The sequence below is a fragment of the Candoia aspera genome, chromosome 2, assembly GCF_035149785.1.
Source record: "Candoia aspera isolate rCanAsp1 chromosome 2, rCanAsp1.hap2, whole genome shotgun sequence".
In the NCBI taxonomy this organism is placed as follows: Eukaryota; Metazoa; Chordata; class Lepidosauria; order Squamata; family Boidae; genus Candoia; species Candoia aspera.
Window position 1 is genome coordinate 10,657,160 of NC_086154.1, and position 24,981 is coordinate 10,682,140.

The 24,981-nt window shown below is 45.6% G+C and overlaps 2 protein-coding genes across 2 annotated transcripts in view; both read right to left on the reverse strand.

Annotated features, from left to right (window-relative positions):
• Positions 1–1,335: 1,335 nt before the first annotated feature.
• Positions 1,336–12,213, reverse strand: LOC134492182 (zinc finger protein 850-like). Its single transcript, XM_063296371.1, has 2 exons — positions 11,098–12,213; positions 1,336–3,665 (listed from the first exon to the last, which is right to left on the reverse strand). Exons 1-2 carry the CDS (start codon positions 11,767–11,769, stop codon positions 2,118–2,120), a joined length of 2,220 nt encoding a protein of 739 aa, XP_063152441.1. The 5' UTR covers positions 11,770–12,213; the 3' UTR covers positions 1,336–2,117.
• The window catches only part of LOC134492100 (zinc finger protein 271-like), a 226,221-nt gene continuing 207,186 nt past the window's right edge, over positions 5,947–24,981 (reverse strand). Inside the window, exon 3 of the mRNA XM_063296252.1 lies at positions 5,947–6,091. Within this exon, the coding sequence (XP_063152322.1) occupies positions 6,025–6,091 (67 nt within the window). The 3' untranslated portion in view covers positions 5,947–6,024. The remainder of the gene's footprint in view (positions 6,092–24,981) is intronic.

The following is a 24,981-nucleotide window of genomic DNA, read 5'->3' on the forward strand; positions in this document are numbered from 1 at the left end:
GGACTCTGTTTCTGGACCCAGCGCTGCATTTCCAGCAGCAGGATCATCAGGAACTGCTCCAGCATCACCAACTCCAGGATCTGCTCTTCGATGCCTTCAGCTTTGGGGCTGCCACAGACTAACTCGGCTCTCCCCCAAACATGCGGAGACTCCCTTGTTCTGAGTAGGACGGTCGCTCTCCTGGCTTCCTTCTCCCCTTTTCAGGGTTTCCATCTTTAAAATCAGGCTTTTCCACCAGTAGAATTCAGTGTCCCCAAGGGTGAAACAACATTCAGCACAGGCACCGTGGGACTCCACCCCAATGCTCCATGTCACATCGCCAATTGAGCTGAGGGAATTTCATGCAACCCCCTTTACCAACCAGGATCAGCAAGAATGGGAAAAAACCTCACATGGGAACATTTTCTCTATCGTTAATTGCACTAATTTGCAGAGATTTCAGATGGGGAGGGATCACAAAAGTCAAGAGGAGGCCAGAAGGCGCAGTATTAACGTCCGGTTTGGTTGGCAGCAAGGTATTTAGTGCTGAGAAAGGCTTCAAACAGCCATAGGTTATCTTCCTCTCTGCCCCCACTGGCACCTCTGTCTGGTCACCAATCCTCTCTGCATTAACGCTCCCTGCTGCTTACAGTGTCACGAATACAAGCTTTGGGAGAGGGACTCCCCCCTCAGGATTTCTGGCGAATGTGGAAGGTGGCTCACAACCGTTGCTAAAAATGGCTTTAAAGGGAAAAAAGCACATAAAATGAGAAGAAAAAGTGGAATGGCTCCTTTACAAAAGAGAAAAGAAAAAAACCCATTAAAGAAGCTTTGTCTTTGTTTAATTACAAGAAGGGAACACATCATAGAAGGCAGAGTATATTTTGAATAGAATTGATGTATCTTCAGTTAAGACTACAGAGCCAACCACTAAATATGGGGAGAAATTCACGAATGGGATGGGAGCAAGATACTGGCGGTCCTGAGCAGGGCTTCTCGATCTGTATCTTCTAAGAGAAAAGTCCCGACTGCAGGATGGATCTTTCTATAAATGCAAGGACACCATCCATATCCAAGAGGATGAAGCACAACAGTGGGCAATGCCCCCAAAATGGCAAATTTGCAAAATAAATCCTTAGGGAAAGAAGCGTTTGCAGGTCCTGCCCATAATAAAATGGGACATCATAACAGGTATGCACACAAAAAAAAGGCACCAAAAAAGAGAGAGAGAGAGAGGAAGGAGAGATTTAAATATAATTTGAATATTTTAGTGTTCAACAACTTTGCAGAGCTTTAAATCTGAAGCCACTCCGAGCCTGAGCCTAAGGCCAAAAGAGCCTCTTGCTTCCTCCCCATCTGCATAACTAAAATGCCACTTAGCGGCTCCAAATAATTCTCCTCTCTTTACTTGCAGGGATCATTGGGGAAAACTTAAAAAGAAACCCCAAGTGAAAGAAAGGAAAAATCTCCCATGTCTTGGGAAGGAAGCATTGCCTTACCTTGGACCCACGTTCAGAGCAATTCTGACACCACCCAGTTTCTTTCCTTCTCAAAAGCCATGAATGGTTCTTACACAATCCATTTCTAGACATGAAACATCTTCCACTGTGCAGTTCTTCTCTCCCACCTCCACCACCGAGCGGGATGCAACAAAAGGCTCAGCCTCTTGGCACTGCTATCACCCACCAGCCATCGAAGGCTAACAAGAAGGCACTCCAAGCAAACACAATCACAACAGGGGCAGTTCATAAACCTGAGGATCCTACACTCAAACCCACAGTGCTTTTTCTCCTGAGTTCAATATTCCTGCAGCTCTCACCCATCATGTTCAACTGCAAGGCAGAACAGCCTTTGCATCTGAAACTTTACAGGAATTTTGTCACTGCCACAAACCTCCCTAATATATTCTCTCATAAAATCTGAGTGCTTCTATCTTTTTTTCATGTACCTTTCAGGACCTGCAGCAGATTACTGATAGCCAGAAACGTTTAGTTAACCTTTCTCAAACTATTATTTTCCATTTTTTTCTCTCCTCCCTCATGTCTAATACTGAGACATGTTTGACTAAAAAGAATCAGGCCAGATATTAAATACTTAACTTTTTAGCTGGATGTCCAATGGGAGATGAGAAGTGAAATTCAAGCCTTCTCTTCACTCATCACCTTCTGCGTCAAGTGCATTTTCTTGTGTTTGCTAAGGGAGGAATTGTTTCTGAAGCACCGTCCACAGTCTGGGCATTTGAATGGTTTCTCTCCTATGTGTAAAGCTACATGATTTATAAGGCTAGGCCTAACACTGAAATCTTTCCCACAATCTGGACACTCAAACGGTTTCTCTCCAGTGTGAGTCCTCTGGTGTACCACAAGGTTGGAACTCTGACTGAAACTTTTCCCACAATGTGGACATGTATATGGTTTCTCTCCTGTGTGAGTCCTCTGATGTTTCACCAGGCTGGAATTCTGACTGAAACTTTTCCCACAATCTGGACATTCATATGGTTTTTCTCCTGTGTGAGTCCTCTGGTGTTTCACCAGGTTGGACTTCAAACAGAAACTTTTCGCACAATCTGGACACTCATATGGTTTCTCTCCTGTGTGAGTCCTCTGGTGTCTCACCATTTCGGAATTCCGACTGAAACTTTTCCCACAATCTGGACACTCATACGGTTTCTCTCCTGTGTGAGTCCTCTGGTGTCCCACCAGGCTGGAATCCTGACTGAAACTTTTCCCACAATCCAGACACTCAAATGGTTTGTCTCTTCTGTGAGTCCTCTGGTGGTTCACTAGGTGGGAGTTCTGAGTGAAACTTTTCCCACAATCTGGGCACTCAAATGGTTTCTCTCCTGTGTGAGTACTCTGGTGTATCACCAATTCAGATTTCCGACTGAAACTTTTCCCACATTCTGGACACTTATACGGTTTCTCTCCTGTGTGAGTCCTCTGGTGGTTCACCAGGTTGGAATGCCAACTGAAACATTTCCCACAATCGGGACACTCATACGGTTTTTCTCCTGTGTGAGTCCTCTGGTGTATCACCAGGTGGGAATTCTGACTGAAACATTTCCCACAATCTGGACACTCATACGGTTTCTCTCCTGTGTGAGTCCTCTGGTGTCTCACCAGGTGGGAATTCTGACTGAAACATTTCCCACAATCTGGACACTCATACGGTTTCTCTCTTCTGTGAGTCCTCTGGTGTATCACCAGTTCAGATTTCCGACTGAAACTTTTCCCACATTCTGGACACTCATACGGTTTCTCTCCTGTGTGAGTCCTCTGGTGTCTCACCAGGTGGGAATTCTGACTGAAACATTTCCCACAATCTGGACACTCATACGGTTTCTCTCCTGTGTGAGTCCTCTGGTGGTTCACTAGGTGGGAGTTCTGAGTGAAACTTTTCCCACAATCTGGGCACTCAAATGGTTTCTCTCCTGTGTGAGTACTCTGGTGTCTCACCATGTTGGAATTGAAGCAGAAAGTTTTCCCACAATCTGGACACTCAAATGGTTTCTCTCCTGTGTGAGTACTCTGGTGTATCACCAGGCTGGACTTCCAACTGAAACTTTTCCCACAATCTGGACACTCATACGGTTTCTCTCCTGTATGAGTCCTCAGGTGTCTCACCATGGTGGCATGCCTCCTAAAGCTTTTGCCGCATCGAGAACACTGGTAGGCCTCCTCTCCAGTGTTAATCTTCTCTTGCATAATTAGCTATGATCTGTAATCTGGGCTTTTCCCACAATGTATCTCTCTGTGGGGCTTTTCCACCACTGATATTCTTGGATTCTCGAGGAGATCAAACTATTTCTGATCCCTTCTTTGGTGGTGATTTGATTCAAGCTACTGTTTCCTTCCTTACAGGGTTAGGCTTGCATTACTGTCTGCCCTACATGGCTATCCAAGTGACCTCTTCCTCCCCACTGACTCCCAGGTATTTCTCTCTTTTTCTGAATTTGGAAATCATCCCCCTTGATCTGTTCATGTAATATTTGAGTTCCACATAATCAATTTTTTCCAGCACAAAACTCTCTACCTGTTTTTCCCTCCCTCGTTTGTCACCTGCTGAGGAAGACGTTTTGGGGTTCTCTGGAGAATGCAGAAAAGATTTGATTGCTGCCTTGATTTGCTTTCCTTTTTAAGTCTGCTTGTGATGCTCTGTTGTCCAGAAGGCTCTGATTGGCATCCTTTTTGTCTATGAGATTCAAACACAAGTGTTTGGTTTAATTATTACCTATAAAATGGCTGCACAACATGTGCAAACAATCACAAAAACCATACATTACAATGAAAAAGGAAAAGTGCCAAAAGGCTAGATTAACTCCTAACATTCATTATGATTCATTTGAGACACAGAAGACTAGCGAGATCCAAGTTCACATCCTGAACTTCACCTGCTGGCTTGGGTCTATCACAGATTCTTAGCACGGCAAAGGGTTATCATCAAGGATATCTGGAAATGCTGGGGATGGATTCTACACACACAGAAATACAGATACACACCCCTACAAATGTATGTATGTAGAAAACCCATGTGTATTTCAGCCTGCAAAATGTCCAAGAATTAAGGTAAGGTCAATCTTTTGGGGCTACTTTGAGAGGGCTGGGGTGCTTCAACAGATGAAAGTGCAATGTAACATAACCATGATTTGCAGCTTCCTGCTGGATTCAGCATTTATTTCGTTTGCCAGAAGCCAGATGTGAAGGTGGCAAACAGCAATCGTGATTGCAAGACACTACCACCGTTGTAAACGTGCACCGGTTGCCAGCACCCGCATCGCTTTGAGGGCAAGTTTGAGGACCAGGTGGAAGTCTCCTTTTCAGTGCCATCCTAACTTTGAATGGTCACTAAACAAGTGGTATGCGAAGACTACCTCTACACCTGAACATCCCAAACGTCCTCAATAGCTATTTTTAAAGAAGTGCTGGGTTAAGCAGAGTTCAACCTGGTGAATACATGGATGGGAGAGTCTGTTGGCTAGACTTGGAAGAAGAAAAAACACCCCGGGAGACGGCCGTGGCAGTTCAGTCCCATATTGTTGCCAAGAAAACAGAATCTCCATAAAATCACAAGGAGTCAACGCTAACGTGAAGGAGACTCTTTAAATCTCCCGACCGCCAGAAAAGTGCACGCACCAGTTTCAAAGCGTGCAGCACCAGGGGAAGAAAATGTGGGGAGGGGAGGCAGATGCAGCGGCTGGCATTTTCCAGCGGACTTGCTCATCCCATTCTCCCCCGCGGAGGCAACGAGGCAGCCCCGCTCGCTCCCGGCCTCTCCTCCCGCCTGTCCTCCGCTCACCTTCCGGCCGCTGCTGCTCCGACCAACCCCGGGAAGACCACAGAGCGCTCCTCCGCACCGCTCTCCCCCGAGGCGGGAGACGGAACAGGAAGTTCCCCTGCCCTCCTCTTCTCTTCCAATATCCCCTCTAACAATCCAATACTCTTATTTTTTCAGCCCTCCCGCTCCCGCGGGATGTGAGACCTCAACAACCACAGAGACAGCTCCTGGATTGACAGTTTTATAGGCGTGGGGTTTGCTTATTTCTTGAGCGCCATCTAGCGACATGAGGCTGAAAAACACACTCGTCCAGTCTCTACCCTAAGCCGCTGGCGAGATTTTTTGATTAGGCGCCGTCAAGTCCTTTTCGACGCCCAGCGACCACATCGATGGATTTTCTCCATGAAGTTCTATCTCTACCCTGTTCTTTCGGGTCTCCCAAGGGCGCACTCTTCGCCACTGCAACTGAGCAAAAATGCCACTGAAAGAAGCAGGAAGTAAACTAAAGGAAGTATCCTGGTGGGAAATGGCGTGCAAATACCCATTGCGGAGCCTAAACCTTGCTAGAGGGCAGAATTGTTCTGAGATGCCTTCCCAATTCCCAGAGGAGTTAAGCTTTCAGCCTTGAGGATTCCCAGGCCGCTTGAGCACAACACGTGGAGGGCAGATCAAAAGCTGATAAAAAGATTCCTGCACTTTCACAGGGCTTGGCTCTCCGTGGAGATCAACCCCTCTCTACCTCCTAAAACTTCGTGCCTGATTTCCTGGGGCTCAAAAGGATTTAGGACCTGGGAGCCCCAACAGGCCACAGGCTCCGAGAGAGCCAGCGTCACTCATGCTGGCCAGGGCTGCTTCGAAGCGCGCCCAGGGTCTTGGAGCCGGTGTTCCCAGCAAGCCGGCTTTGTTCCTGCAGGAGGAGATTCTAAGTCTGCGAAAGGCTCAATGCCATGTGCGCCTGTAAATTCGCTTGCCCGGGAGTCTCCGTTAGGTCAAAGTGAGAGTGACATGTGCAGGGCAGGGCCTACAAAAAGGTGAACAGCAGCTTCAAGACCCCGGGCACGCTTCAAAGCAGCCCTGGCTAGCATGAATGAAATATATGTGTATTTAAGTACTGTATATTTAAAATCTTCTATCAATTCCCCCCTTTGTGCATCAAAATTTTACTAAAATTTTAAAGCACACTTGAACATGTTTAGCATCAGGCTTGTGATAGATGTCTATTCTAACAGGTTGGCTCTGCAGTGATTTACAAGATTTACAAAATGTAGAAAAGGTTGAAGAAGTAGCAAGACATTGGCAATAGCAACAGGAACAGAACAAAATCATAGCTATCCCTATTACAGCATATAGTAACTGTTGTACCCATGTAACATCAGGCAACCATGGCCATCAATTACTCCAAGTATCAGCCCAAGAGTCTTGCTGGTTGTGTGAGATGATAAGAGTGTAAGGAAGGCAGATGTTCTTCAATTGTAGTATTTCGATCATGAAAAGCAACCTTACATTGTGTACCTCCTCGTATGGCACTACAAAACCCACCACTTTTGGCTAATAAAAAATCAAGGGCCATTTGATGTCCAAGTGTAATCTGATGTGATCCTTGTATTTCAGTTTGAAGGGCACAAATCACTTAAGTAGCAGCATTGACTGATTTCTCTAAAGGACAAGTCATGCCAAGAATGTTTTGAGCATTTGCTTGACTCGCAATCCCTGGGCCTAATTCTCAAACTTAAAAGACCTGTGATAGCTCCCGCAACCTCAGCAGTTTTTCTATTCTCATTTAGAGGTTCCACATAAACTAACCACTCTGAGCAACCTGGGCCAAGAGGTCCTAGTTGAGAAAAGTGACTTCTTTTCCTCCTGTAATAGCCTGACAACGCTCAAAGTCCATCAGGGGCAACTGTATCAGGTATTACTGTGTTTACTACCTGTACAGGAAAAGTGAAAAAACCCAAAGCAACACACTGGTAATTACCTGGGTGAAAATTAGTAGCCCAACCATTAACGAAAAACCATAAATTTGGATCTTTAATCTGCAGCCCAGCACACATGCTATCACTGGGAGTAATACCCTCAAGAGTTTGAGAGAACATAGGAAAATGAGGATAAATTTCTGACCAAGAAGTATTTTGGCTATATTGTGAGGTAGAGGTCCATGAACTGCTATGGTTGCCCCACAACCAGAAATAATCAGTGCAATGTGTATAATTTCCATAAATTTGTCTTCAGTCGTTTTTTTCGAATTGAGACCAATGTTTCCACCTTTTGTTCCATCTTCCCTGATTATAGAAACAAAAGCACATGCCCGGGATAGTAATGGTAAAACGGAACAGACGAAAACTAACAGCGTTAAGTTCTATAGGTGGGTTTGAGAATAGCCAAGACCTTTCATTGTCTGTTATTCTACGCAAAGCATCTATCACTGGGTGTGGAATAGTAAACTGGATGTGGATATAATAGAGTAACATTACGTCCATAGGTGGAAAATATGGCCAGAGCATGCTGTACCCACATGTTGCCAGCAAGTCCATGGGTAATTAACTGTCCCCAAACAGTAGGAAATAGACTAAATATAAGCAGAAGCATCATCCTGAAGCACTTTTTGCAAGTAGTATTATTATCTGCTACTAAAATGTCCCAAAACTATTAGAGACCCAAACAGTCCTTGAAGTTCCACTCGTCAGCCCCAGGATCCCTCACAAGACAGATGGGTGGCACACATTTTTGCTCCTCTGGACGGTGATCCACAACGGCAGGTCTGACGTGTGGCCAATGAATCCAAGTATTTCTCCCTCAGCCACTTCCACTGCAGATTGAGTAGTTAGCAAAACCTAGAATGGACCATCCCACTTTGGTTCAAGGGGTGTTTTTTCTATTAAAGGACCAAATCCACACCCAATTGCCTGGTTCATAGGAATGGAGAGATTCCTCCAACGGCAATGTTTACGTCAAGGCACTCAGTCTCCACAACTGCCTGAGATATCTGTAAAGGGAGGATAAACAGGAAAACAAAACAAAGTCCCCCCTTTCTAAATGAAGAGAATGTGGATCCAGCCCCTTAAGGACATCAGGAGCTCTTCCAAACAATTCAAAGCAGATCTTTTCTAGGGCGTATACGCAAATGAAACAAAGCAACAGGCAAAACGAGGGGCCAAGGTAAGTGCGTTTCCTGACACAATTTACCGAACAAGGTTTTCAACTCCCTGTTAGCCTGTTCAACCCCCCTGAAGATTGTGGGTGGTAAGGAACATGGAGGTTCTGAGTAATTCCCAGAGCTTGTAGAACATGCGTGATCCACGTGTGCTGCAAAATGTTGAGCACAATCCATATCCAACATGCTAGGGATCCCAAACCTTGGCACAATGTCTTTCGATAGGTGTCTGGCGTGCAGTACCATGGCAGTAGCGTGCCTGCACGGGAAGGCTTCAATCCAGTGAGTTAGCTGATCTCTGCAAACAAGGACATATCCAAACCATTTTTCTTAGGCAATTGAATATAGTCCAACTGTAATTTTTCAAAGGGTCCCTGTGCCCATGGTCTGCCCCCTGGATGCACTGGTTTAGCTGATGATGCATTGCTGGCTTGACATATTAAACAGTTTTGTGCTACCTTTGTAGCTTCAACATATGCTCCAGGGGCAAACCACATTCTTCGCACCGCATCAACCATAGCCTGGGTGCCACAATGTCCCTCTGAATGAAGTTGCTGACAAATGAAGCGCAACAAATGCCTTGGGGCAATTGGAAGCTCATCAGGTACTCTCCAAAATCCATCAGAAAAAAAAAATAGCCTCAAATTTGGCCTGCCATTGTTCCACCTCCCCCCTTTCAACAAATCATCATTTGGTTGGCAGCAAGGTATTTAGTGCTGAGGGAGGTTTCAAACAGCCATTGGTTATTTTCATCTCTACCCCCACTGGCACCTCTGTCTGGTCACCAATCCTCTCTGCATTAACGCTCCCTGCTGCTTACAGTGTCACGAATACAAGCTTTGGGAGAGGGACTCCCCCCTCAGGATTTCTGGCGAATGAGGAAGGTGGCTCACAACCGTTGCTAAAAATGGCTTTAAAGGGAAAAAAGCACATAAAATGAGAAGAAAAAGTGGAATGGCTCCTTTACAAAAGAGAAAAGAAAAAAACCCATTAAAGAAGCTTTGTCTTTGTTTAATTACAAGAAGGGAACACATCATAGAAGGCAGAGTATATTTTGAATAGAATTGATGTATCTTCAGTTAAGACTACAGAGCCAACCACTAAATATGGGGAGAAATTCACGAATGGGATGGGAGCAAGATACTGGCGGTCCTGAGCAGGGCTTCTCGATCTGTATCTTCTAAGAGAAAAGTCCCGACTGCAGGATGGATCTTTCTATAAATGCAAGGACACCATCCATATCCAAGAGGATGAAGCACTAGAGGGCAATGACCCAGACATGGCAAACTTCCAAAATAAATCCTTAGGAAAAGAAGCGTTTGCAGGTCCTGCCCATGATAAAATGGGACGTCATAAAAAGTGTGCACAAAAATATGGCACCAAAAAAGAGCAAGAAAGAGGAAGGAGAAGATAATTAAATTTAATTTGAATCTTTTAAAGTTTAACAACTTGCAGAGCTTTAAATTTGAAGCCACTCCGAGCCTGAGCCTAAGGCCAAAAGAGCCTCTTGCTTCTTCCCCACCCCTGGCCTGGTCCTGGCTGTTGGCTGTCCTTCTGCAAAGGGATCATATGCAGAGTGATCTACTAGGAACAAAAGTATTATAAACTCATCTCTGATTTAGGTTCCTAAAATGAACAACCTTGAATTCTTTGGTTTCTTCTGAACTCAGCAAAATCAGGATTTTTCATCTGCATAGCTAAAATGCCACTTAGCGGCTCCAAATAATTTTCCTCTCTTTACTTGTAGGAATTTTTGGGGAAAACTTAAAAAGAAGCCCTGAGAGAGGAGTGAAAGAAATGGAAACATCTCCCATGTCTTGGGAAGGGAGCTTTGCCTTTCCTTGGCCCCACGTTCACAGAAATGCTGACACTACCCAGTTTTTTTCCCTCTCAAAAGCCATGAATGGTTCTTACAAATTCTTACATGTTTCCATTTCATGAAACATCTTCCACTGTGCATTATTTTCCTCACATCTCCACCACTAAGGGGGATGTAACAAAAGGGTCAGCCTCTTGGCTCTGCTGTCACCCACAGCCATCAAGGCTAACAAGCAGGCACCTCCAGGCAAACAAGGTCACAGCAGGGGCTTGTCCTAAACCTGAAGATCCGACACTTAAAAACCACAACGCCTTTTCTTCTCAGCTCAATATTCCTGCAGCTCTTAATCATGTTCAACTGCAAGGCAGAACAGCCTTTCCATCTGAAACTTTATAGGGGTTTTGTCACTGTCACAAACATCCCTACTATAATCTCTCATAAAATCTGAGTGCTCCTCTCTTTTTTCCATGTATCTTTGAGGACCTGCAGCAGCTTACTGGGAAGTTCTGCTGATCGCCAGATACATGTAGTTAGCCTTTCTCAAACTATCATTTTCCGTGTTTTTCTCTCCTCCCTCATGTCAAAGACATGTTTGACCAAAAAGAATCAGGCCAGATATTAAATACATAACTTTTTAGCTCGATGTCCAATGGGAGATGAGAAGTGAAATTCAAGCCTTCTCTTCACTCATCACCTTCTGCCTCATGTGCATTTTCTTGTGTCTGCTAAGGGAGGAATTGTTTGTGAAGCACCGTCCACAGTCTGGGCATTTGAATGGTTTCTCTCCTATGTGTAAACCTACATGATTTATAAGGCTAGGCCTAACACTGAAATCTTTCCCACAATCTGGACACTCATAGGGTTTGTCTCCTATGTGAGTTCTCTGGTGTTTCACCAGGCTGGAATTCTCACTGAACCTTTTCCCACAATCCGGACACTCATATGGTTTCTCTCCTGTGTGAGTCCGCTGGTGTTTCACCAGGCTGGAATTCTGACTGAAACCTTTCCCACAATCTGGACACTCATACGGTTTCTCTCCTGTGTGAGTTCTCTGGTGCATCACCAGATGACAATTCTGACTGAAACTTTTCCCACAATCCAGACACTCATATGGTCTCTCTCCTGTGTGAGTCCTCTGGTGTTTCACGAGGCTAGAATTCTGACTGAAACTTTTCCCACAATCCGGACACTCATACGGTTTCTCTCCTGTGTGAGCTCTCTTATGTATCACCAGGTTGGACTTAAAACAGAAACTTTTCCCACAATCCAGACACTCATACACTTTCTTTCCTGTGTGAGTCCTCCGGTGTTTCACCAGGTGGGAATTCTGACTGAAACTTTTCCCACAATCTGGACACTCATATGGTTTCTCTCCTGTGTGAGTCCTCTGGTGTATCACCAGGGTGACGTGTTTGCTAAAGCTTTTGCCACATCGAGAACACTGGTTGGCCTCCTCGCCAGTTGAGGTCCTCTCTTGCATAATCAGCTGTGATCTGTAATCTGTGCTTTTCCCACAGTATACACCTCTGTGGGGCTTTTCCACCATTGATATTCTTGGATTCTTGAGGAGATCAGAACTATTTTTGATCCCTTCTTTGGTGGTGCTTTGATTCAAGCAACTCTTTCCTTCCTCACAGGTTGAGGCTTGCGTTACTGTCTGCCCTATGTGGCTATCCAAGTGACCTTTTCCTCCCCACTGACTTCCAGGTATTTCTCTCCTTGTCTGAATTTGGAAATTATCCCCCTTGATCTTTTCATGGAATATTTGAGTTTCACCTACTCAATTTTTTCCAGCACAAAACTCTCCTCCTGTTTTTCTCTCCCTCGTCTGTCACCTGCTGAGGAACAAGACTTTTGGGGTTCTCTGGAGAAAGTGGAAAAGGTTTGACTGCTGACTTGATTTGCTTTCCTTTTTAAGGCTGCTTCTGATTCTCAGTTGCTGAGAAGGCTCTTACTGGCATCGTTTTTATCTATAAGATTTAAACACAAGTGTTAGTGTAATTATTATCTATAAAATGGCTGCACAACACGTGCAAACAACAACAAAGAAGCACACATTACAATGAAAAAGCAAAAGTGCCAAAAGGCTAGGTTAACCTCAACATTCGTGATGATTCATTTGACACCCAGAAGACTAGGGAGAGCCAAGTGCAGATGATGAAATTCACTTCTTGGCTTGGTTCAGTCACAGATCCTGAGCACTGCAAAGGGTTATCATCAAAGATACCTGCAAATGCTGGGGATAGACTGTACGCATACACGTATGTGCAGAGAGAGAGAATCACAGAAACACACACAGCTGGCATGTTGCAGCGGAGATGCTCATCGGATTCCCCCCCCCCCCCCGCGGAGGAAACGAGGCAGCCCCGCTCGCTCCCGGACTCTCCTCCCACCCGTCCTCCGCTCACCTTCCGGCCGCTGCTGCTCCTCCGACCAACCCCGGGAAGACCACAGAGCGCTCCTCCGCGCCGCGCCGCTCTCCTCCCAGGATGGAGCCGGAACAGGAAGTTCCTCTGTCCTCCTCCTCTCCTCCGACATCCCCTCTAGCAAGCCAGTACTCTATTCTTTCAGCTCCCCCGCTCCCCCTCCCCTTGGATGTCGGCCCTCAGCAACCACAGACGCCGCTACTGGATTGACAGCTTTCCAGGCGAGGGGGTTGCTTCTTCCTGGAGCGCCATCTAGCGACATGAGGCTGAAGTACACACTCGTACGATCTGTACCCTAAGGCGCTGGCGAGATTTTTTCATTGATTCTGTGCCATCGAGTCCTTTTCGACTGCCGGCGACTACATCGATAGATTTTCTCCATGACGATCTATCCCTAACCTTCCGGGTCTCCCAAGGGTGCACTCATCGCCACTGCAACTGAGCAAGACGCAAGAAGTGGGAGTTTTTCTGTTTTCTGCAGTCACAATTGCACTCCTGCAAGTCGCTCCAACTCAAGCCGTTTTTTCTCCCAAGGAGCCGGCTATTTCTCTTACTTTGTAGCCTCACAGCACTCCCCCACGCGGACTCCATAGTGCATGCCTACCCACCCGGCCACGCTGCTGCAGTGCAATAGCAGCCACTGGCGCACCCTCCTGCACCCAGCATCAGCCACCCACGGGCCAAACCACGCTTCCACCACAGCAGCCACTTTCCCACTCACTGGCCTGCTTGAGAGCCGCCTGGGACTGATCATCCCTGGCAGACAAGGGAACGTGGGAAACTTGAGGGGTTGCTTATTCCTAGAGCGCCACCTAGCGACATGAGGCTGAAAAATCCACTCGTCCGGTCTCTTCCTTAAGGCGTTGGCGAGATTTTTTGACTGATTATGTGCCATTAAGTGCTTTTGGACTTCCGGCGACCACATCGATAGATTTTCTCCATGATCTTCTATCCCTAACCTGTTTTTTCGGGTCTCCCAAGGGTGCACTCATGGCCACTGCAACTGGGCAAAAATGTCGTTGCAAGAAGCAGGAAGTATACCAAGGGAAAGAAGCCTGGGGGGAAATGGTGTGCAAGAACAAAACGCACCTCCATTACACTGTGGAGCCTAACACTCGCTACATGGCAGAATTACTCTGAACGGCCTTCCCAATTCCCAGAGGAGCTAGCTTTCAGCCTTGAGGATTCCCAGGCCGCTTGGGCACAACACTTGGCAGGCACTAGTAATAAATATACAAAGCGAAATCAAAGATAGAAAATAAGAGAGAAATTGGAAATAAAGTGAAAAAGAACCCCATACAATGGTGTCTTCCGCTTGTCTTTTTATCTTCTTTTAATTAAGCTTTATTAAATTTTTAAGGTAAAAAGATAAAAGCTAGCAAGAAATGAAAAAAGTAAAGGAAGAAAGCAAAGTAGGAAAAAGAACATAGTCAAAAGTGCAGAAAAAGAAAAGAAAATGCAGAAAAAGAATAACTTCGGACTTTCTGTGCTACAGATATAAGTATTCATTTCCATTAAACTCTTACTCTAAGTTTACAACAGCTTTCATTAATTCTCTTGTCCATTGTTATTTCTGATGATCAAATCCAGATATCGTGATTTCATTTTTTCTGTTTCATGCAAAAAGTCCAAAAGTGGTTTCCAGGTAACATTAATAAACTTTTACGGAACAGTTTTGCATTAAAACTTGTTGATCCAAACTCTGATTTATGCTTCCTTTGGGTCCCCTCCACGTTTGTGACCTGGAGAAAGTGGACCTCTGCCCTCCCCTTTTTTAAAAAAGCCCAGTCAAAATAGCATCCTCCATCTGCAGGAGTGGGGTTAGGAGGCTCTGAAGTACCCCAAGACTTACATATATGTTATAAGGCTGAAAAAAATCTTTACGGGAAGTGAAAGCTATAAAAGGGAAGGCGACAGACGCAGAGCAATTCGGTGCCTGGGGACAGACATGGGATTCGGACTGCTGGAGGAATACTGAAAATTGGAAAGGGGAGAATGGAACGGAAGGACCAGAAGAAGCAGGGATGGCTGGATGGAATTCTAAACAGAAACACGCCATGCAACATTCTATCCCAACAACTCCAGCCTGTTTGGAGCCCAGCCAACCCGGCTATTGTGCCCACACCAGTCTCTGTTTCCTCAAAATGCAATGCACACAGTTGTTAGTGCTCCCAGGCCCGTCCCTTGACCTGAAATCCTTTTATCTTTTTGCATAAATCACAAGAACCCCCTTTATCTCTTTGGAAAGCCAGAGAGATCTTTTTCCTCCATGCATTGAAAAACATTCATCATACAAAGCCGAGATCCAGCACAGTCTCATTTGGTAAGCGCCATGTTTGACTTACATTGGGAAGACTCAATTTCGAATTGCAGCTCAGTAACAAGTAAGTAGGGTCGATCCTTCTCTCTCTCTTTTTCACAATAATGTTAGTGATGAATGAAAAAAAAGGCATTATGCATGAATCAAAAAGAAATCCGGAAGAGAAACAAACACAAAGCGAATGAATGGAAACTTTTGATCTGGAGATGACAACACACAACCTGTCCAGTTTGGGGGGCATTAGAGCCTTTCACGATGCAACTAATGGTCCTCATCAACCAGGGTACCTTTAGAAACATTACTGAACAGGAACAGCACCCAGGCAGGGGCAATGCAACAATTCTTACTGCCTCGGAGAGGTTACTACCTGCTAGCAAAGGCCGTTACACCCCCTTTACTAACAGAACAGTTTACTGCAGGAAGCTTTTTAATAACCTGCAGTCAGTACTATATCTCAAACGCAGTGCAGGTAGTCCTCAGTTACCAACCACAATGGGAACCGGCAACTCTGTCGGTAAGTGACACAGTTGTAAAGTGAAATGTCATGTGACTGCAGTGACTTATGACGTCAGTTCCAGTTGCAGCCGTTAAGCATGAGGTCACCCACGTTTGCTAAGCGTGACATGACATGAGCGCAACTTGAGCCTTCCTGCTGGGTTGCCCATTGACTTTGCTTGTTGCAAGCTAGAGAGAGGGACTGGCCCAAGCTCACCCAGCTGGCTTCCTGCCCGAGGCAGGACTGGGACTCAGGGTCTCCCGGCTTCTGGCCTGGTGTCTTAACCACCACACCCTATTGCCTGTCTTTGTCAAGCTTACGGCTAGACAATGCCAAGCCCTGCACATATTCGACAAACCATATAGTGGGCCTGAAGCAAATTGCTGTTGAATGAAGGTACTGCTTTGATGGCACTTCACTGGTGCCACCCAAGATTCCGACCTGCCAGCCATCCTCTCCCTCAGGATATGCTCCTTCAGGTATCCAGTTTCTCTCCCACAGGGCTGTTTTGAGGGACCTCGTTGTTCAAGGTTTTAAACAACTCTCTTCGGATTGTGTGGAAGTTGCCATGATGCCCACAGAAGTAACAGCACTCACACCTGCCCATTCAAACTGGCATGAATGATTAGGGGCAGATTAGTGCCAGGCGGGATCCATATCATGTCCACAGTGGAAGCATTTCAATATTTCCTTTGGCAACATGGTTTTCCCAAACATTCAGTTCTCTTTTAAATGCAAGAATCTTGTGACTTGGAGTCACAGCCTTTTCTCCAGTGCCTTGCGGAGACTTGTTCAGCTGGTTCCTGTGATGAAAGAAGTCTGCTAAGAATGCTAGTTCCTGCAACCATTCTCCATCTCCAAAGCCCTCAGCGAAATGTGGAATACCGTTTTCTCAAAAATACTCTTGCAATTCTTTGCGCAGACAAAAGTCTTGCAAGAGTTTTGTATGTGCAAAGATTGAAAGATAAATTTGCACAATGAAAGGATGGATGGTGAAATTACTGGAATCGGCAGAGATGCCAAAATTGACAGCATTCAAAAGAGAAAATACTGTCCCTGGATTTGTTTCTACATGGAAACCACTTCTGGATTATTTGCTTGTGTATCTGAAAAAAATTAATTTTGATTTTGGGTTTTGACAGTTGTCATTTTTTATAGAAATAATGTTTATTAAGGTTTAGTTACTCCAACAAAGGATTGTTACCTTGTCGTGGTGCTGGAGCTTGAGCACCTCAGTGACGCCATGAGCTAAACCGTGAAGGGCCACCCAAGACGGGAAGGTCATGACAGAGAGGTCAGACTAAACGCGATCCCTGGGGAAGGTAATGGCAACCCACCCCAGTATTCTTGCCGTGAAAACTAAATGCATCAGGACAACCAGAGATATGTCGGTATACCATCGGAAGTTGAGACCCCCAGGTCGGAAGATGGTCAAAATGCTACTGGGGAGGAACAGAGGATGAGCTCAACTAGCCCCAGACGTGATGACGCAGCTAGCTCAAAGCCGAAAGGACGGCTAGCGGCCGACGGTGCTGGTGGTGAACGGCGAATCGATGTTCTAAGCATCAACACACCATTGGAACCTGGAATGTAAGATCTATGAGCCAGGGCAAATTGGATGTGGTTATTGGTGAGATGTCAAGATTAAAGATAGACATTTTGGGCGTCAGTGAACTGAAATGGACTGGAATGGGCCACTTCACATCAAATGACCACCAGATCTACTACTGCGGACAAGAGGACCACAGAAGAAATGGAGTAGCCTTCATAATTAATCGTAAAGTGGCTAAAGCAGTGCTTGGATACAATCCAAAAAACGACAGAATGATCTCAATTCGAATTCAGGGCAAGCCATCTAACATCACAGTGATCCAAATATACGCCCCAACCACAGATGCTGAAGAAGCTGATCGGTTCTATGAGGATCTCCAGCACCTACTGGACAATACGCCTAAAAGAGACGTTGTTTTCATCACAGGAGACTGGAATGCTAAGGTGGGCAGTCAGATGACACCTGGAATTACAGGTAAGCATGGCCTGGGAGAACAAAATGAAGCAGGACATAGGCTGATAGAATTTTGCCAAGACAACTCACTCTGCATAACAAACACTCTCTTCCAACAACCTAAGAGACGGCTTTATACATGGACTTCACCAGATGGACAACACCGAAATCAGATTGACCACATCCTTTGCAGCCAAAGGTGGCAGACATCTGTACAGTTGGTAAAAACAAGACGTGGAGCTGACTGTAGTTCCGATCATGAACTTCTTCTTGCACAATTTAGAATCAGACTAAAGAGATTAGGGAAGACCCACAGATCAGCTAGATACAAGTTCACTAATATTCCTAAGGAATATGCAGTGGAGGTGAAGAATCGATTTAAGGGACTGGACTTAGTAGATAGGGTCCCGGAAGAACTCTGGACAGAAGTTTGCAACATTATTCAGGAGGCGGCAACAAAATACATCCCAAAGAAAGAGAAAACCAAGAAGGCAAAATGGCTGTCTGCTGAGACACTAGAAGTAGCCCAAGAAAGAAGGAAAGCAAAAGGCAACAGTGATAGGGGGAGATATGCTCAATTAAATGCAAAATTCCAGAGGTTACCCAGAAGAGGTAAGGAATTATTTTTAAACAAGCAATGTGTGGAAGTGGAAGAAGACAATAGAATAGGAAGGACAAGAGACCTCTTCCAGAAAATTAGAAACATCGGAGGTAAATTCCAGGCAAAGATGGGTATGATCAAAAACAAAGATGGCAAGGACCTAACAGAAGAAGAAGAGATCAAGAAAAGGTGGCAAGAATATACAGAAGACCTGCATAGGAAGGATAACAGTATCAGGGATAGCTTTGACAGTGTGGTCAGTGAGTTAGAGCCAGACATCCTGAAGAGTGAGGTTGAATGGGCCTTGAGAAGCATTGCTAACAAGAAGGCAGCAGGAGACGATGGTATCCCAGCTGAATTGTCCAAAATCTTGCGAGATGATGCTGTCAAGGTAATACATGGTATATGCCAGCAAATTTGGAAAACACAAGAATGGCCATCAGACTGGAAAAAATCAGCTTATATCCCCATACCAAAAAAGGGAAACACTAAAGAATGTTCAAACTATCGAACAGTGGCACTCATTTCACATGCCAGTAAGGTAATGCTCAAGATCCTGCAAGGTAGACTCCAGCAATTCATGGAGCGAGAATTGCCAGATGTACAAGCTGGGTTTAGAAAAGGCAGAGGAACTAGGGACCAAATTGCCAATATCTGCTGGATAATGGAAAAAGCCAGGGAGTTTCAGAAAAACATCTATTTCTGTTTTATTGACTATCCCCATTACATCGACCCACCCCACCCAATCATCCAGAGAGGGCACGTTGCAGACCCCATCCGTAAGAGAATTTCCTCTGGCGGGTTCCAGGAAACAGGCCTTCTCTGCAGTGGCCCCCGCCCTCTGCAGGCCCCTTCACTCCTGACTTTCCAGAAGGCCCTGAAGACCTGGTTCTGCCATCTTGCCTGGGGCGGGAAAGTGAACAACCATTCTTGGGGGTGGCTTGCACCCTAGAGGCCCTCCCATAAGCTTGGATTTTATACAGTCTTGGATTTTATATTTATTGTATTTTACAATAATTGTGATGTGGCTGGTTTTATGAGATTCTAATGTTTATGTTTGGAGCTTGATTTTATTGTAAACCGCCCAGAGTCCCTCTTTTGGGGGAGATGGGCGGTAATTAAATTTGAATAATAAATAAATAAATAAACAATAAAATTCTAAAGCTTTGACTGTGTGGACCATAACAAATTGTGGCAAGTTCTTAGCGGTATGGGGATACCAAGTCATCTTGTCCGCCTCCTGAGGAATCTGTATAACGACCAAGTAGCAACAGTAAGAACAGACCACAGAACGACGGACTGGTTTAAGATTGGGAAAGGAGTACGGCAGGGCTGTATACTCTCACCCTACCTATTCAACTTGTACGCAGAACACATCATGCAACATGCTGGGCTTGAGGAATCCAAGGCTGGAGTTAAAATCGCTGGAAGAAACATTAACAATCTCAGATATGCAGATGATACCACTTTGATGGCTGAAAGCGAAGAGGAACTGAGGAGCCTTATGATGGTGAAAGAAGAAAGTGCAAAAGCTGGCTTGCAGCTAAACCTCAAAAAAACCAAGATTATGGCAACCAGCTTGATTGATAACTGGCAAATAGAGGGAGAAAATGTAGAAGCAGTGAAAGACTTTGTATTTCTAGGTGCAAAGATTACTGCAGATGCTGACTGCAGTCAGGAAATCAGAAGACGCTTAATCCTTGGAAGAAGAGCAATGACAAATCTCGATAAAATAGTTAAGAGCAGAGACATCACACTGACAACAAAGGTCCGCATAGTTAAAGCAATGGTATTCCCAGTAGTAACATATGGCTGCGAGAGCTGGACCATAAGGAGGGCTGAGAGAAGATCGATGCTTTTGAACTGTGGTGTTGGAGGAAAATTCTGAGAGTGCCTTGGACTGCCAGAAGATCAAACCAGTCCATCCTCCAGGAAATAAAGCCAGACTGCTCACTGGAGGGAATGATATTAAAGGCAAAACTGAAATACTTTGGCCACATAATGAGAAGACAGGACACCCTGGAGAAGATGCTGATGCTAGGGAGAGTGGAGGGCAAAAGGAAGAGGGGCCGACCAAGGGCAAGGTGGATGGATGATATTCTAGAGGTGACGGACTCGTCCCTGGGGGAGCTGGGGGTGTTGACGACCAACAGGAAGCTCCGGCGTGGGCTGGTCCATGAAGTCACGAAGAGTCGGAAGCGACTGAACGAATAAACAACAAAAAGCTTTACTGGGTTCTTGGAAACTAATAAACTGGGAATTGTAACAGGGTTGTGACCCAGTCTGCTTCCTTGCAATTATTTACAGATGAACTCTTAAATCAATGAGCAAATTTACAGGCCACATTTGCACACTGTGTCCTTCTGAAGACTTCTGGCTCTCCAGGAATGCATTCTCTCTTCCCCTCCCATTTGACTCCTCTTGCCACCAAAAACAGCTAAACATCCTGCATTCATACATAACATTACACTGGGGTTTATTTCTAATCATGCTTGGTTGGGCAAACAATAGTAGCTCAGTCTGTACTGAGCCAATTTTTGAAGAAAAACTTTATGGTTCAGAGTTATTCACAAACCACACCATGGAAGTTCTTTCTCTGGTCTGTTTAAGGTGGTGTATAAACTGGCAACTCTGCACCGTTTCCTCCAGACCAGAGTTGGAAGCTCCGTTTTCCAACCTTACTTGAGGAAAGTTTAAACATCATGGTTAATGAAGCCCAGAATGAATTTGCACGGGTTATGTAGCATAAGGTTCAGCCGCCTCTGCCTGCAGACGTCCAGCTCTCTTCCCAAATGACCCTTGCTATCTCCCCAATAAAATCATTTTAGCCACTTTAAAATGCCTTCACCTTGCACAAGATCTCACCGGACTGCAGCATTTGTGCAGATTCTTTGATATCTCAGCATAAGAGTTTCATGAGGTCTAGTAACCTCAACTCATTGCAGACTCTGGGGCGGGGGGGAGAGATACTGCTGGTTTAGCTTCTCCCACAGGTGAAGCCAAGTGGGTAGAAACAAGGTCATTCCCAGCAAACCAGATCTTTACAGACACAACTCTGTTCCCTTCTTTCTGTGTTCTTTCTTGACCTACGCCACTCCACGCCACTATCCCAAGTGTGGTCCTACTACTGTCTTTTGTCTAAAGCGCCCGTTATGGCTTCTCCCTTGCATAGATTTTCTGGTGCCTAGACAGATTAGAGGAACTGGAAAACATTTTCTCACACTCGGGGCACTTGTACGGCTTCTCCCCAGTGTGGGTCCTGGTGTGAGTAATAAGGTCCGACTTTTGATTGAAACTCTTGCCGCAGACGGCGCATTCGTGAGGCCTCTCCCCGGTGTGAGTCCACTTGTGGATCACCAGATGCCCTGTCTTTCTCCACAGTCTGTGCATTTGTAAGGCTTTTCCCCCTTGTGAATAACTAACTTGCCCATGTGGACCCTGCAGTGCCTCAGGAGGTTGCAACACATCCCAAAGCTCTTCCCACACTCCAAGCATTTGTATGGCTTCTCCCTGGTGTGAGTTCTCTTGTGGATTGGCCGCCCTGTCTTTTCACTGAAGGTTTCGCCGCACACTGAGCATTTGTACCGCCTTTCCCCCGTGTGGAAGCTCTTGTGGATAATCAGAGATTCCTTCTGGGTGAAGCTTTTTCCACAAGCTGAGCACTTGTGGCGTTTCTCCCCGTGTGAGTTCGCTCGTGGATAATCAGGTGGGCGCGGCAGTCGGAGAGCTTCCCACAGTATTGGCATTTGTGCGCATTTTCAGCGGGACTTTCTGGCTCCTTGGCAGGGAATCGAAACTCATCTTCTTCCTCCCACTGCCGTACATTCCCTGGGGCAGGTCCGCTGCTTCTCCCAGGAAGTACTGCTGATGGTCGGGGCCTCCTAGAAGAACAAGCAAGTTGGAAGGACATCAATTATATTGCACTAGAAGTCAGCTCAAGTCTCTCTGGAGTGACACTCAATGCCTGGTGATTTCATAGATACGTCGCTACAGGTTTCTTGACAGCAACAGAGAAACTATTTGTCATTTCCTTCCTCAGGGCGTTTGTTCACCCCCCTGCACAGTCTAGCTTTCAGCCCTTTTCTTCCCAAGTAGTCTCCCATCCATGGACTCTCCAGGCTTATCCCTGCTTAGCTTCCCAGCCCAACAAGGGCACCTGACTGCTGCCACCTGCTGAGATTGTTCCAGTCTACCAAGCGGGCTGACACCCAGGGACCTCCCATGGATGCGGAGGGACTGGAACCTGGGTGTCCCCACTCCTAGTCCAGCACCTTCACCACTACAGCTCTCTCTAATAGGAGGGCGATCCAAAGAGTGGCCCCATAGCAGGAGAGGCTCCCTGCTCTACATTGGTCCCATCCCCTTCAACTGCAGGAAAAATAAGGCTGCAGGGAGATGATGGATCCTCGCTTAGTGACCACAATTGGGACTGGCAACTCTATTGTTAAGAGCCACGGTTGCTAAGCAGAAAATCATGTGACCGTGACAGGCTTACAACCTGACTTCCCCTTTGATTGTTAAGCAAATCACCACTGTCATTAAGCGAGACATTGTGTGACCGCAACTTATGATTTTATTTCCATCTTCTCCATTAAGTCTGCTTGTCACAAGCCAGTTGGGAAGCACGCAAATGGTGATCATGTGACCGCGGGACTCTGAGATGGTCATAAATGTGAGGATTGGTCGCAAAGCTTTTTTTCCCCCACATTGTTGTAACTTTGGTCAGTTTGGTCTAGTGGTTAAGGCACTGGGCTAGAAACCAGGAGATGTAAGTTCTAGTCCTGCCTTAGGTATGAAAGCCGGCTGGGTGACCTTGGGCCAGTACCTCCCTCTCAGCCCAAGAGCCAATCAGAGTTCTAGTCCTGCCTTAGGGATGAAAGCCGGCTGGGTGACCTTGGGCCAGTCACTCTCTCTCAGCCCACCTCACCTCACAGGGTTGTTGCTGTGAGGAAAACAGGAGGAGGGAGGAGTATTAGGCATCTTCGCCGCCTTAAGTTATTTGTAAAAACAATATAGGTGGGGCAAAAATTAAATAAATTAATAAACTTTAAATGGTTGCTAAACAAGGCAGTCAATTAGGAAGGACTAGCTGTATTACCCCCAGAAAAAAGGCCATTGGCAGTGGGTAGCATTTTCCAGAAGCATCACAGGGAGGAAACAATTCTTGTCATGCCCAGCTGGTGGCTTACCCAAAAGGATGTGAAGGATCATGGTGAGAAAAAACATTTCTGCTCTGGGAGGTCCCATTCTTCTGCGGCTGATGGTCACGTTTGGAATTCCGAGAGCAGCTGATGGGCTCTCTCACCAATGGATGGCCTGCTGAGCTCAGCTCTTCCCAAAGCTGCCATGGGGGGCACAGCCACTCCTTAAAAGGCCCTGACCAAATTACAATTAGCAAATTGATGGGGCTGCTCCCTATTTCTAAACCACCACTGAGTGTTGGTATTTCCTTGTTTTTTGCAAGGAGCAAGCCATTAAGTTACTATGGTAACAAATCACTCTGGCAGGCTGAACAGGTCAAACTTAAGTATCCTCAGGTGTGAAAAGAATGACCATATAAGGAAATTGCCTGGAGGGGAGCTTGCCTGGACTTGTTTCAGTTTCCTTTTATGCAGCCTTCCTTTCAGTCCTACTTGAGTGCGTGCGCGTGTATGAGCTTATAAAGCTTTTGTGCCTATCCAGGATATCTAGATATGAAACTGTTTGTTTTTGTGCTTTCTGTAAATACATTTATTTTTATAGAAATGCCTGTGTGTGTTTTTTCTGATCTCTCGGGCCAAACGCTTTCCAGCAAACTCTGACACCGAGTTACAGCTGTCCACCATTTTTATTTCTTCAGAAGCATCCTGGGAAAAAGAAACAGAAGCTTGCTAACTTCCCAACTGATTTAATGAAAGCAATCTTTTTTAAAAGGGAATAAAATCAGGGGGCACAGAGCCTAGAAGAACCAAGAGAGTGTCACAGGCACCTTCATGTACCCGAGTGCCATGTTTGGGACCAGTTTTCGGTTTGCTCAGCCAAGTCCTTCCCATGCTGAAAGGAATTCATCCCCAGGTTTTTCAAGCATTTTGGTCTACTCACTGTCACCATCCATGGGGACCTCGACCTTCACAATGTCCGCTGGATCCAGTTCAGAATCGGGAGAATCATCAGGCAAGTCAACCAGATCCTCCTGGATCTGAAAGATGAAGATATCTCAGGATATGACTGGGATGTAGCTATTCAATACCAGCCAACACCTAGCACACAAACCAGGATCCACTGGGGATCCATTTCAGCACTTCTCTGACTCTGGCAAAATAATTTTAAAAGGTTACAAAATCATTGGGGTCCACAGAGCAATGATGTGGCACAACCAAAGGCTGCTTTAGAGGGTTGTAAAGTTACGAGGGAAGCCATAGCTCAGCTCTACAGAACAAGTTTGAAATTTCTTATTTTTAATCTCTTAAACTGACACAGATGGAGAAGACCACCCCCAAATCTGAGAAGAATGCCAGTCACAACATCCAGTTTAGCCATTCCAGTTCCTTAACTGGGCAGAAGGAAATGTCATGCTTCCATAGAATTTAGTACTGAGGGCAGATATAAATGCAACAAATAAATTGAAAGGCAGAAGCTTTTGTGATCTGCAGCTCACTTCATCAGAGGCACAGAGTGGCTGGACTGATGTTGGATTTAAATTGAAAACTTAAATTTAAAATGAGCAGGGAGGGGAAGCTGAGGAAGATAGGCTGGTGATGCAGATGCAGGATACACAGGAGACAGATTTTAAAAAAATGATTGTTAAGATGCTTGTCATCGTAATGCGTTGGAAATTGATTGTACATATGGGTTAAGACCTCTTTTTAACAGCACCCCTGCGTGAGAGTTTGCTGAACTCACATATATCAAAAGGTTCCAGGCCATCTCA

What these genes read in the sequence shown, in the direction of transcription:
- LOC134492182 (XM_063296371.1), bottom strand. Translation starts at nt 11,769, where the DNA reads ATGGTGGAAAAGCCCCACAGAGGTGTATACTGTGGGAAAAGCACAGAT. An exon ending in TGAAACACCAGAGAACTCAC is followed by an intron (nt 3,666 to 11,097) that starts ATAGGAGACAAA and finishes GAGAAGATTAAC; the next exon opens with ACTGGAGAGGAGGCCTACCA.